We start from the raw sequence: 14,054 nt of genomic DNA, 5'->3' as shown, positions 1-14,054 counted from the left end.
AAGACGAGTTCTTGATAGTCGGTCTTAATTAGACAAAAAAGACTGACCCATACAAAAGGCTGACCACAACCAGATGTGAAGCACATGTCAAAAAGGCCCTCTGCTGTCTGGAGGTTGAAGGCATTTGAAGAATGGTGCAGATGATGAAGAGGTACGAAACGAGGGTAAAAACCAGGGAAGACACAACCACAACCACAGCAACAAGGAAGCCAATGGCTTCAATGAGATGTGTATCTCCTCCTGCAATCTTCAACATGGGTCCAACATCACAATAGAAATGATTGATAATGTTGGAAGTACAATAGGGCAAGTTTGCAATCATTACCACCTGACAAATTATGGAGAAAAAACCTCCAAACCAGGCTCCTATTACCAGCTTAAGGTAGATCCCTGAAGTCATGATAGTGGAGTGTCTCAAAGGATGGCTATGTATCTATCCAAGGATATCAAACTGATGATAAAAAATTCAGTGACTCCAAAAAGAAAATAGAAGCACAATTGTATCACACAGCAATACAAACAGATGGAATTATCAGCCAAGAGGTAATTGAACAACAGTTTAGGTATAAAGGTTATGGTGTGTCCGATGTCTTTGAAAGAAAGGTTGCTAAGGAAGAAATACATGGGTTTCTGGAGATGGTGATCCATGACTACCATCATAATGATGAGCCCATTGCCCATCAGACACAGGATGTAGAGCAGAAAGACGCTTGCATACATCACCCTTTCCATTCCCCAAACACGTGGCAACCCCACAAGAATGAATTCAGTTGTTCTTGTGCAGTTGGCCAAATTCATCTTCTCCTTCTGTTGAAAAAAGGGAAAATATTGAATCATTATGGACTTGAGATTTAGCCAAATTTATAAAGTATTTTTTTTTCAGAAACTAGTATAATGAGCTCAACAGACAAAACACCAACACATGATGCCATGGCCAAAGAAACACTATTAGAGATTATTGTCATGTGTGAAATTTGTCACTACGGGAAATTTGTCGTTTGGGTAATCTTGAAAATATAATGACCTCTTTGCAAGATGTAGCCGACAGATAAAATGTTTTTATTCAGATTAGAATTTGAGAAATCTGGGATGGCAAGAGTTCCATAAAGTGCAGGAACTTTCTTTGCATTATTAATTACCATACACTATTAACCTTGTGAACTCTAAAGCTTCCTCCTTCCATTATGTATTCAAGATGGACAGTGATTGATATTTATATGTTACTTATATGTAAGGGTGTAGATCTATACACATGTTACATATAGTATGTTTAAATGTGTGTTATATATGTTTACACTTTGAGAACAAGGGACCAAATTTCATTTTTAATGTGTGCCATTGTGCCCACAGTAAAAAAATGAGAATAAAGCTTCTCTCTCTCTCTCTCTCTCTCTCTCTCTCTCTCTCTCTCTCTCTCTCTCTCTCTCTCTCTCTCTCTCTCTCTCTCTCTCTCTCTCTCTCTCTCTCTCTCTCTCTCTCTCTCTCTCTCTCTCTCTCCCTCTCCCTCTCTCTCTCTCTCTCTCTCTCTCTCTCTCTCTCTCTCTCTCTCTCTCTCATCTATCTATCATCTATCTATCTATCTATCTATCTATCTATCTATCTATCTATCTATCTATCTATCTAAAGAAAAGATGAATAAAATACTGAGAAACAAAACATGGGGTGTAATAGAAATATGAGAGTAAATAAAGGGCTCTAGAAATATAAGAGCCAAGATGTTTCTCTGATGGGAGGGGGTGGATGTGTGTCTATGCTAGGAAGTCATAATATAATATTCTATGTATGAGATGTGGTTGACCCATGATCACTTGTGAGCTCTCCAGACAAAGGACTTGAATCTGAGCTTATCCATTCCCTGACCAACTGCTCAACCACAATGCCACATCACGGTGTGTGCAACAACCCAAAGAAAAGGCTTAAAAACATACTTTATTGAAACACATCACGATACAAAGTCAATTCATTGTGGCAGACTTAATAATGTAACTGGTATGGGATCCCCTATCCCAATCTTCATTTGTGACACCCTCAAGAATGGGAAGAAATAAATACTAGCACTGATGATGTTACTTAATTTGGATAATGAAACATCTGCAAGAAAACAACCAAGCAAACAGAGCAGCAAGGAACCTCAGAAATAATTTTAGACCCCATCTGAATGTTTACTTACATAATGTTGCATCTTTGAACCAATACATTAAACAAGTTAGCTATTCACCCTTCATTGCTCATATTAAAAGCAAGGACTGCTCAACAGATCTTTTATAAAAGTATATATCTATTTTATATGAACATAATGTACATAAATATACATCTTCTTATACATAATGTACATCTTCCCATCATCCTGTGCGCCCCCACAGGGAGGGCCTTCTCAGGGTACTGCCGGTTAATGAATGCCGGCGGGTTATTCCCAGGGGAAGGGCGTTCTCTGTGGGTGCGCCTGCCCTATGGAACCAACTACCCACAGAACTTAGGACTGCCCCCGACCTTCGCTCATTTCGCCGGGACCTGAAAACTTGGCTCTTCGATCTGTTTGGTCCAGACTGTGGGGTTGTTAATTTAACTGGGTTTTAGATTTACTCTTGGGGCTTGAATCTAATTTAATTGTTTTAATTGTTTTTAATTTTTTGTATTCATGGTTTTAGCTGCCCTGTAAACCGCCCTGAGTCCTACGGGAATAGGGCGGTATACAAATCCAATAAAATAAATAAATAAATAAATAAATTCTTTTAGAAAACATCTTTAAACAAATGATATATGAGACCAATGGACCACAGGCTACATTCTGTGCAGGAACTTTGCATTTTTAATTATCTAAAGAAGAGAGGAATAAAATATGGAAAAACAAAACATGGTTTGTGATAGAAATATGGAAGTAAATAAAGAGCTATAGAAATATAAAAGCTAAGATGTTTCTCTCTGTTTGTAGGGGTGGATTAGATGCTAAAAGTCATAGCTGATTTTGCAGTGAAATGGTGGATCTAAAGATCTCTCCACTTTTACCTTGGATTGTTCTTACTTCATTACCATCCTTGACTTCTCCAAGCAACTTTCATTCCATCTCTCTATCCATTTATGAAGACAATGTTTTCAAGAAGCATAGAAAATGATTCATCATGTGTTCAGGGGAAAACGGTAGACTTCTTAGAAATATTATCCTTGACATTTAAAGAGCATGTAGTGGTTGGCACAATAGAAGGTTTATTTACTTCTTCTCTAGAGTAGCTTGGAGTACAGTCTCTAAGGATGTTTGATTTAATTTCCCATGAGTATCTTAGCAGTCTACGTAGAATATACTGAAGACTGATATGCTTTAGATTGAATGTCAAGCGCCATTCCAAAATAGGGAGTCCTCTGGAGGCACACCAACAAGAATAAACCTTTAAGCATTTTTTTGTATAGTTGGTTTAATTACCATTCTTCTCCTACTGCAAAAAGAGTAAGTGTGAAACCTTCACTGACACAATGCTTCATTTTGTACAGAAGGTTGAAAAGGTCTCTCTGTTTCCATTAGTATCCACAGATTAATGGCAAGAGTAGATTATCTTGCATCAGCGTGACCATTGCCCACTTCTCTTTGGATTAACTTTCAAGTGCTATTTCCAGAAGTACAGTCTTCTATATATTATTAAGTCTTCCAAGATAGTTCAAAGAACTCAATAAATTTTGAGACACTTTTTTTCTGTTCTTCACCCCTATCATTTTCTGGGTTCTATGTGTTCACTTCATACAAAAAGAGCACATGCATTTGTAACATATGTAAAGCTCTACAGATATGTTCTCCTATGTGTAAATGATACTGTTTTCTGCCCTGGTTCTCTTCACTGTTGAACATCCTGCAGCCAAAAAAGCTCCACACACATTTTCACTACCCAGGTGACCCTGAGGACACAGATAAACCTCCAAATGACCTCAATGACTCTCTAAAAGAAGGCAAAGAACAGCTGCCTGCAAGGAATATAAATCCTTCCATTCCCCACCATCCAGTTAGAGCTGAAGAAGCTTCTTGGATGAGAAGTGAAATATCTTCAAGGAAAAACAAGAAAGTCCAGTTGCCTTCTGAAAAAGCACCTTTGGGACAACCATGACCTGGATAATTGAGAATCTCCACAAACATCAAACTGGAGGGGACAGGGAGGAGAAATCTCCACAACTATAAGCAGGTCTGGTTTTTAGCCAAGAAGGATTTGTTCATTTGGAAGGAAGAATCTGAAATGCCTGAATGTAGCTTAGTTGGAAAGTGTGAATTGGAGAATTTAATTGAAATATAGTGATGAGAGATGAGGGAACAAGGCACCCTCAGATTTGAGTCTTGTGCTTGAGCTTAGCATTGTGTATTATGTGCTTGTAAGAATGAATGCTGGTGATCTCTTTCTTCAACACCAATTCCCACAAATTTTGGGGTTCCATTTGCTCCTCTCATAAAAGCCACAAAGCAATTACTAATTTTATATAGACAATTCCTATAAATTGAAACACTACAGATAGTGCTACTCAGCTATGAAGAATGATGGAAATGAATGAGTGATATTTTTTCCTTGTTTTCTAGATTTCTACCCTGACTTTTCTCCAGGACTACAAGACAATGTACCAGGAACTATCTCCTCCCTCTTTTCCCCCACAACAACACCCATGTAAAGGAGGTGGAAGGAGTGGGTTGTTGACAAGAAAATCCAGTTGCCTCCTGAAAAAGCACCTTTGGGACAACCATGATCTGGATGACTGAGAATGTCCATAGACAGAAAAGAACATGTTTCTCTCCTATTAAACATTAATAGGAGGGAAGTGAAGAGGAACTAAAGAGCCTCTTGTTGGGAGTGAAGAAGGAGAGTGCAAAACCTAGGTTGAAACTAAACATTAAGAAAACCAAGATCATGGCATCCAGCCCTCTCAATTCCTGGCAAATAGATGGGGAAGAAATGGAGGTAGTGACAGATTTTATTTTCCTGGCCTCCAAGATCACTGCAGATGGGGACTGTAGCCAAGAAATTAAAAGACGCTTGCTCCTGGGGAGGAAAGCCATGGCAAATCTAGACAGCACACTAAAAAGCAGAGACATCACCCTGTCAACAAAAGTGTGTATAGTCAAGGCTATGGTCTTCCCAATTGCAATGTATGGCAATGAAATTTGGACCATAAAAAAGGCTGAGCACCAAAGAATTGAGGTCTTTGAACTCTGGTGCTGGAGAAGACTCCTGCGAGTCCCTTGGACTGCAAGGTGATCAAACCAGTCAGTCCTAGAGGAGATCAACCCTGACTGCTCTTTAGAAGGCCAGATCCTGAAGCTAAAACTCAAATACTTTGTCCACCTAATGAGAAGGAAGGACTCCCTGGAGGAGAGCCTAATGCTGGGAAAGATTGAGGGCAAGATAAGAAGGGGATGACAGAGAATGAGGTGGCTGGATGGAGTCACTGAAGCAGTAGGCATGAGCTTAAATGGACTCCAGAAGATGGTAGAGGAAGGCCTGGAGGAACGTTGTCCATAGGGTCGCGATGGGTTGGACACGACTTCGCAACTAACAACAACAAAACATTACTCACAACTTCCTTCTTTTTTATGGTAGGCATGGTGAAATATTTCAACCATATTGATTCATATTTATGACATTCCCCCAAGTGGAAGGAATGCAAATAGAGGAGTCCTGCAAAAGACATAAAAGTTTAGAACTTATCTTTAGAAACTCTGCTTGGAAATGGAATCAATTCCCATTCCTTTTAACACAGGGGAGAGCTAGAATCTTTCTTCCAATCATTCTACGTACAGAATCTTTCACTTCATTGTTCCTAATGGTATAGATGAAAGGATTGAGCACTGGGGTGATCATAGTGTACACAATGGAGACAACCTTCATTACCCTGAAGGAAGAGTTCTTGACCGTTGGCCTTAGGTAGACAAAAAAGACTGACCCATACAAAATAAAAACCACAATCAGATGGGAAGCACATGTGGAGAAAGCCCTCTGCTGTCGGGAAGTTGAAGGCATTCGAAAAATGGTGAAGATGATGAACAGGTAAGAAATGAGGGTGAAAAGCAAAGAGGACATAATCACAACCACAGAAACAAGGAAACCAAGGGTTTCAATAATACGTGTATCTCCTCTTGCAATCTTCAACACAGGTCCAACATCACAAAAGAAATGATTGATAACGTTGGAAGTACAGTAGGGCAAGTTTGCAATCATCACTACTTGACCAATTATGGAGATAAATCCTCCAAACCAGGCTGCTATTGCCAGCTTAAGGCAGACCCCTGAAGTCATGATAGTGGCATATCTCAAAGGATGGCAAATGGCTACATATCTGTCCAAGGATATCAAAGTGATGATGAAAAATTCAGTGACCCCAAAAAGGAAATAGAAGCACAACTGAATTACACAGCAATAAAAACAGATGAAATTACTAGCAGAGAGATAATTGAGCAACAGCTTGAGTATAAAGGATGTGGTATGTCCAATGTCTATAAAAGAAAGGTTGCTAAGGAAGAAATACATAGGTTTCTGCAGGTGGTGGTCCACAATTACCATCATAATGATGAGCCCATTGCCCATCAGACTCAGAAGATAGAGCAGAAAGACACTGGTGTACATCATGCTTTCCATACTCCCAAAAGTTGACAATCCAACAAGGAGGAAATCTGCAGGTCTTGTACAGTTGGTCAAATCCATTCTTTTCTTTAGCTACCAAAGCAATCAGAATTTGAATTGAGTCAACTTTTTGCTATATTTCTTTCAATTATTTCTTATGGTGCTAGCTTTGTTATAAAAGCATGCTATGAAAAAAGCTAAGTTCGTACTAAAGTTTTCTTAAATTCCTGCCACCAAGACAAGATTGGCTGGGATCACAGAAGATGTTGAAACCAAAATCATGAATTTTAAAGGTTCCCTCCATGGGATCCCACAAAATATGGGGTCAAAAGCGTAGGAGAAGAGAAAGAAACCAGTCCTATTGGAAATTAAATAGCAGCATTGGATTCCTGCAGAACGTGCATTACAGACAGAGGACTAGTCTATGTTTAAATGTCTTCATGGAAATTTTGAGCCCTCTAAAGGGAACTTTATGTTCCAATGGAAGGATTCTTCAGAATATTTTAGGTTTACATATTAAAACAAAAATCCAATACACATATATTGTAAAGTACGGTAATACATATATGTTTATGAATTTAATTTTGAAGAGTACATGAAAATTAACAGAAATTAATATAGAATAAAGAGAACACAGAGAGAAAGAGATTAGGGGGAAAAATAAAATGGAAAACAAAAGGATAAAAAGTAGGAAGAAAAAGCTTCTACTTTCCTTTGCAGCAAATGCAAGTGTGATTACAAAATTACCTTTATGATTACACACATACACACACACAAAACCTCACACTTTTGTGTTAGTTTTGTCTAACCATTGAAAACACAAATCATAAATACTTTCTTTGTTACATGCAAATGTCTATAAGAGCTTTCCATTTAGCCATAAATATAGATCTTCTCTTTTCATTAATCAAAGAAGTGATTTTACCCAATAATAAATCTAAACTATTAATGCAGGGAATCCTTTTGTGCTTTTACAATTGGCAAAAGGCATAAACCTTTCTGCCACTTACCTTGAGTTTCTCATCTGTTATTCCTTACCCTTTCATCTCTTCTTCATGTGTTCTTTTACTCCATCTCAATATCAAATCAGTCACTGATCTGCCCACAGATGACAACATGGTCTGCCTTTGAGAAAATCCTATTTACTTCTTTAAAATATTGTCCTTAACATTTAATGCAGTTTCAAAAGATTGCATCATAGAAAACTTGTTCATTTCCTGCAGTAAGTTAGGATACCATCTCTGAGGACATGTCTTTCTAATTTCCCATGAGTATCTTTGTGCCTAAAATTTATGATTTGAATAGCGTAACTCAAAGGTGATCTTATTTGGATTAACTATTAACCTCCACACCAACATATGGATCTGTTATTAATCGTGGAAATATTTTCAGGGAAGGAATTCATTAGAGGCACTATTTTATTATTTTGTTAGGATTTTCACTTCCCCTTCTTCCATCTTCTCAAAGAGATTACATTGGGGAAATTAAACAAAGGACAACAGTTGAGATTTTATTCAGGCAACGTTTATAAGTGGGGGGGGGGAACATTGAGAATAAGACATTTTACATTTTAGTGGATACTTTTTTCAAGAATTATCTCTCTTCTCCATTACTGAAATTTTTATTTATTATATTCCATATTTTTAAACCTACCATATCCCCCTGAGAGGGACTCTGGATGGTATGCAAGTTAATCAATAAAACTAAGCATTAAAAACAGAATAATTTAAGATATTTTTTTAAAAAAAGTGAAACATTATAAAATTGCAAAAGATGGAGAGTTCCAAAATGGAGGGCTTAACAGTTGTTAATACAGGTGGCGGGGGGGGGAGATTTCTCATGGGGGCCAACCAGTCCCATGGTTGTGTGAGGCCCTGTGTCTCTCACACAAGGCTACACAGCCATTTTTTTCCTCCATAGTACATTAAATATTCAGGACAGGGGTGGGGTGGGGGGTTAGTGACCCCTTGATTAAAGTCACAGACTCAACAATATAGCCTTTCATGGATACTTAAGCATGGCTGCCTCATGAAAAAGCACCTTTGGGATAACCATACCTGGATGACTGAGATTCTCCATAGACATTAAGTATGGCTTCAAGTAAATATAATCAGCTTCAAGCTATAGAGTCACAGAGATATCCTTAGAAAAATAGCAGAAACAGCTAGAAAAACAACAGCACATTTTAAGCCGGACAGAAATCCTGGAAATGATTTTCTGTAGGTGCTCAGTAGTCACTACCATGACAACTAAACAACATGGCTCATGATGCCATCATAGAAATGCTGCAGCTGATGCAATTGTGTGCTACACCTGTGGTCAAAATGCACAAACCCTTGCTGACACTTTACTCCTTGTTATTTTCAGCAAGAATGACGTCAAGAAGTGTTTCTCTTTTCTTCCCTCATTCCCTCTCTCTAAATCCTGAGAGCAGGACAGAGAATTGGGAATTTAAATGACAGGAAGACAGATTCCAGTTAAATATTGGAGAAAGTTGAAGAGAAACAGCACATCGGAAGAGAAACCAATAAACTAGACTGGTGGGGGTCCCACCGTCATGAAATGTGTTTCAAAGGAGGCCATTATTATTATTATTATTATTATTATTATTATTATTATTATTATTATTATTATTATTATTATTATTATTATTATTATTATTGTTGTTGTTGTTGTTGTTGTTGTTGTTGTTGTTGTTGTTGTTGTTTTTATTTAAGATGAATCTAGGATAATGTTGGTAGAAAAATCAGATCTGCTTCCAAGCTGGGAGAAAGAAGCTGGAATAAAATGGAGGCAGGTTGTTTATTTGGTAGCCAGAAACTAGTGGCCAGCAGCATGTTTCTGAGATGGCTGACAAAATGGAGGAGAGAGTGGGGGGGGGTTATACATTCTTTGGGAATTTGTGATTGAGATGCCCGCTTTTCTGTAAGAATATATCCTTTAATATTTTAATCGCTGTTGCCAATTCTTACAGGGTCATGTAAGGGTCATTGCTGGCTCTACAGACAAGAGGGGAAATGCAAATTCTAGATGTTTTGTTTGTCTGGGCTAATTGTGTCAGTTTGGCCTTGCCTATTGTGTTGCTTTCACTGAAGAAGAGCCTCATGCTGGGAAAGATGGAGGGCAAGAGAAGAAGGGGACGGCAGAGAATGAGGTGGCTGGATGGAGTCACTGAAGCAGGAGGCGTGAGCTTAAATGGACTCCAGAAGATGGTAGAGGACAGGAAGGCCTGGAAGAACGTTGTCCATAGGGTTGCAATGGGTCAGACACGACTTCGCAGCTAACAACAACAACAAATTGTGTTGCTTATTTAGGGTTTCTGGATGTTCTTTGGTTATGAATTGGGTGGCCCAGCTTTCTGAATGGATGCAAACTATTCATTCCTAAAGACTAGCTTCTTCAAGTTTCTGCTTGAGGCTACTTTCCTATAACAAGACTGGGGCTGCTTTCTGCCTTTGTTAAGATTTTTCTCCTCTTCTCCTTTAGGGAAAATATTCTATCCTGCCTCTTTTTATATCCTGTAGAATATCCCTAGCTTTATTTGGGCAAAACTTGCAGGACCATTCCTAAAGTTGATTATGTCTATGTTTTATTAACTCTTCAAAGACTCTTCAAATGCTCAATAAGATAAGATTAAAAAGTGTCTGTTGTCTAAATTAAAGAATTGTTCACAGAAGAAGAAAAACTTTGGCTCTTGGCTAATCTTTTAGGGGAGAATTTACTGGAAGGATTTAAGGTGGCTAAACATACTGAATTGCAACTTTGATTGATTGATAGTTGATCCCTGAATAAAAAATGTTACAAAATACTGCCTTCACTGAGGCCTTGATAATTGGAAATATATTGGACTACAAAAACCATATATAAAGATAAGAGCTATATGAGATTGGTTGTGCGACTCTGAGACTGATAGGTTGAATAACTAATTATAGAGATTAAAGACTATTTGAAGGGCAGAGACAACATGGATATCATACACATCAAAAAATGACAGGACACCACACTCAATATTTACCCCTGAAAGATTTAGTCTGGAATATCAAAGACCTCCAGAAGCAATATTTCAAGGCAAGTCAAATACTTTCCAGGAGGAAATAAATAAATAAATAAATAAATAAATAAATAAATAAATAAATAAATAAATAAATAAATAAATAAATAAAAATAAATAAATAAACCTTTATTGTCAAAGTACAACATGTGTACATTGAGATTAGCTGAGCCTCTCCCCGTGCTCTCTCCCCCCAACACACAGTGACAACAAATGTACATAATGTTACAACAGATACAAATGACAATAGTTTAAGCCATGAGGAAATCAGAAACAACTTTGATGACATAAATAAGCACATCTCTAATATAAATCTACAATAAAAAAAACACCCAGAAAATGATGGCATATGAACAAACAAATCAGATAATAGAACACAAACTAGAAGAACATGATCAAATCAACAAAGCTACAAACAATTTAATACAAATAGGAAAAATCTACAAGACTTTGATATAACAACAAAAATGGAATGGTCTATAGAATTCCCAGATGAATCATCAGAGTTTGGGAGACAGAAAGTATATATTTCACTTATTCTATGTTCTTTATTCCCAACAAAATTTACAAAAACACAGAAACTACAGGGTAAGCAGAATATATCAACTTGGAAAGCTACTTGGCAAAAGAAAAAGGCCTAGAAACAGATTCAAGAAATCTACAACAAGAAGGATAAGAGATTTAAGTAGTATAGTATGTTTTACAATATATGAAATGTAAAAATATTGGGAAGGTGCAATTTTTATAAATATACGTGAAATATAAGCTGATCAGAAAGGATGTTATTTGCAGATGCTATAAGACAGATAAGAAACATAGTACTTTTATAACATATGAAATATGAAAATATTGGGATGATGTAATTAAATGGAGAAAATTGAATATTTAGATGACTAACATTGAGAAAATCATGATTGATAAGAAAGGATTGAATATAAAGGGGAAATTAAGCTTCAAAAAAACCCTACAAAAATAGGATGTATGATGAACTAATGAGATGATTTCTATAAGAATAAAGCTGATGATAAGTTGTCATTATCTGAACAAACATGAAAAACGTTTGACTGTTTTTTAAAAAATATCATTGTCTTGTTTTTCAAATATATAAACCAAGACAACACACTGTGCACCAGAAACTGGAGATTGTTATTATAAAAAAACCAATAAAATATTTTTAAAAACCCAATTTATAGGTCTTCTCTGAAAGGCTCATTTGTGTTTAATGCCCACTTCTTGTTACACATTCTATTCTGGATATGAATTAAGAGGACTAATAAAGATAAATATATAATTCACATTTAATCTATATATTTAGTCAGAATATCACATAACTGAAATATCTCAACAAATCAATTTGTCCTATTGTTTATTTATTTATACATTTCTATGGTCCCCAATTATAATTGACTTCCAGAAGCAAAAAGAGTTTCAAACTATCCAAGTCCTAGGGGACAGGGCATCATAGAAGGCCAGTCTAATTGCACATTGCTTTGTGGCTTCAATGTAGAAGTGAATAAGTTCCCCAACATACATTATGTATGATGTCAGGCAAACAGAGAAATTTGTTAAAACTTTCTTTTCATGAGTTGATGTTTATTGTTCAGTTCAGGTCTCATCACAATGATAAAACACTTGGGAAGAAAGATACACACCAATAATCCAGCACTGGAGGAGATCATAGAGAAGATCTCGACAGCCAATGTATATTTTCCCCTTGTGCTAAGATATGTTGGAATAAAGCACAGCCAAACACTACAGAAGACCAACATGCTGAAGGTGATGAATTTGGCTTCATTGAAACTGTCAGGTAAATTCCTAGCTAGAAAAGCAGCAGAGAAACTAACCAGAGCAAGAAAACCCATAAAACCCAAAACACAGTAGAACATGACTGAGTCTTCATTACACTCCAGGATAAGTTTTTCAGGTATTGAATGCATATCAAAGTCTGGATATGGTGGTGAGGCTATCATCCACACAGCACAAACACATATTTGAACAAGGGAGCAGGAGAGTAGAATGAAACTAACCATTCTTCCCCCCACCCATTTCCTTAATTTGGAACCAGGTTTGGTGGCCATGAATGCTAGAACCACAATGAAGGTTTTGGCCAATACACAAGAAACCGCCACAGAAAAAATCAGGGCAAAAGCTGGTTGTCGAAGGAGACACACAATCGTATTGGGTCTCCCAACAAACAGAAAGACACAAAGGAATGAAAGTAGAAGAGAAACTAGAAGTGTATAAGTGAGATTCTGATTGTTGGCTTTGACAATGGGAGTAACTTTGTGTTTCACAAAGATTGTGATTACTAAAGTTGTCATCAATGACAAGCAAAGAGAAAGAACAGTCAGACTGATCCCCAAGGGTTCTTCATAGGACAAAAAGGTGATCTGCTTTGGAAGGCACATATTTTTCTCAGGATTTGGATATTGGTCTTCTGGACATGGAGAGCAGTCATCTATGTCTGAAAAAGAATGCATGTGAATTGATATAGGGAATTATAGTGTTGTGCCATCTTGGCTTAGTTCCATTATATTTGAAAATTTCCTACCCTTCTTCTTTGATATTTTCCCTTCTGGACATAGGTGGCAATCATAGCAGCAAAACCACTCCTCTTCTTTCTTGGCCTTGCTGTATCCTGTCTCACAAGGATCATTACACAAAGATAGAGGTAATCCCTATCATTGAATGAAGAAGAATATTTTAAGATTCAGAGAGGAAAGGAAGTGCTTGGAGTGATACTGTTAGTGTGCAATCAATAGATTAAAAATAAAGTAGTGTGATAACAATTTTTGATGTAGTTGGTCTGAAATAATTATAAATTAAATATCTACAATTATTGATATTTATGGCCTTCTGTCCCTACTGTCCAAAGACGAGTAGTTAAAGTTGGTTTTCTCAACTTCTGAATTTTGAAGCCAGCTAACTGATGGAATCTAGCACACTAGCTTGTAGTTTTTACATCCAAACCATGAAAACTATTGTCCATAATTAACAGGGGACAAAAATAAAAGGTACAATGTTCAACAGCAATTGCTAGAAAAGTAAAAAAAAAATAATCTTACAGATATTTTTCCTTCACAATGACATTTGTATCTACTGTAGGTTAGTCAAAAATGATGTTTTGAGACTTTCATCAATAAGGATATTTAAATGAAGGCAGACCAATCTAGATTCAAAAAGCTAACCTGATTAAAGCCTACTGGCCACGTGATGGAATCCACAGAAATATTGAAGAACTTGTCTGCCGGAGCTGTGGGATCTATTATTCCAACTTTGACCCTCACAAAGGATTGGTTTGGGAATGTGATCCAGTTGACAATATCAAATCCACCAATGAACTCTCCATTTTTGTCAAAAGAGATCTTTTCACCCACACTGTTGTTGAATCTGACACTTCTCAGAAAAGAATGAAC

General features: G+C 37.0%; 1 protein-coding gene and 1 pseudogene across 2 annotated transcripts; both read right to left on the bottom strand.

Moving 5' to 3' along the window:
• Positions 1-28: 28 nt before the first annotated feature.
• Positions 29-720, bottom strand: LOC308676431 (olfactory receptor 6X1-like; annotated as a pseudogene). The gene has a single exon. The product of its transcript is annotated as an olfactory receptor 6X1-like (transcript).
• A 4,982-nt stretch (positions 721-5,702) lies between these two features.
• Positions 5,703-6,593, bottom strand: LOC308676430 (olfactory receptor 6X1-like; the record flags this gene model as incomplete). The annotated part of the gene is made up of 1 exon (XM_081342246.1): positions 5,703-6,593. One exon carries the CDS (start codon positions 6,591-6,593, stop codon positions 5,703-5,705), a length of 891 nt encoding a protein of 296 aa, XP_081198372.1.
• Between the last annotated feature and the right edge of the window lie 7,461 nt (positions 6,594-14,054).

This window comes from Vipera berus, assembly GCF_964194415.1.
Source record: "Vipera berus genome assembly, chromosome: W".
Classification (NCBI taxonomy): domain Eukaryota; kingdom Metazoa; phylum Chordata; class Lepidosauria; order Squamata; family Viperidae; genus Vipera; species Vipera berus.
Note: the sequence above shows the minus strand (reverse complement) of the source record. Positions and strands in the feature narration are given on the sequence as shown.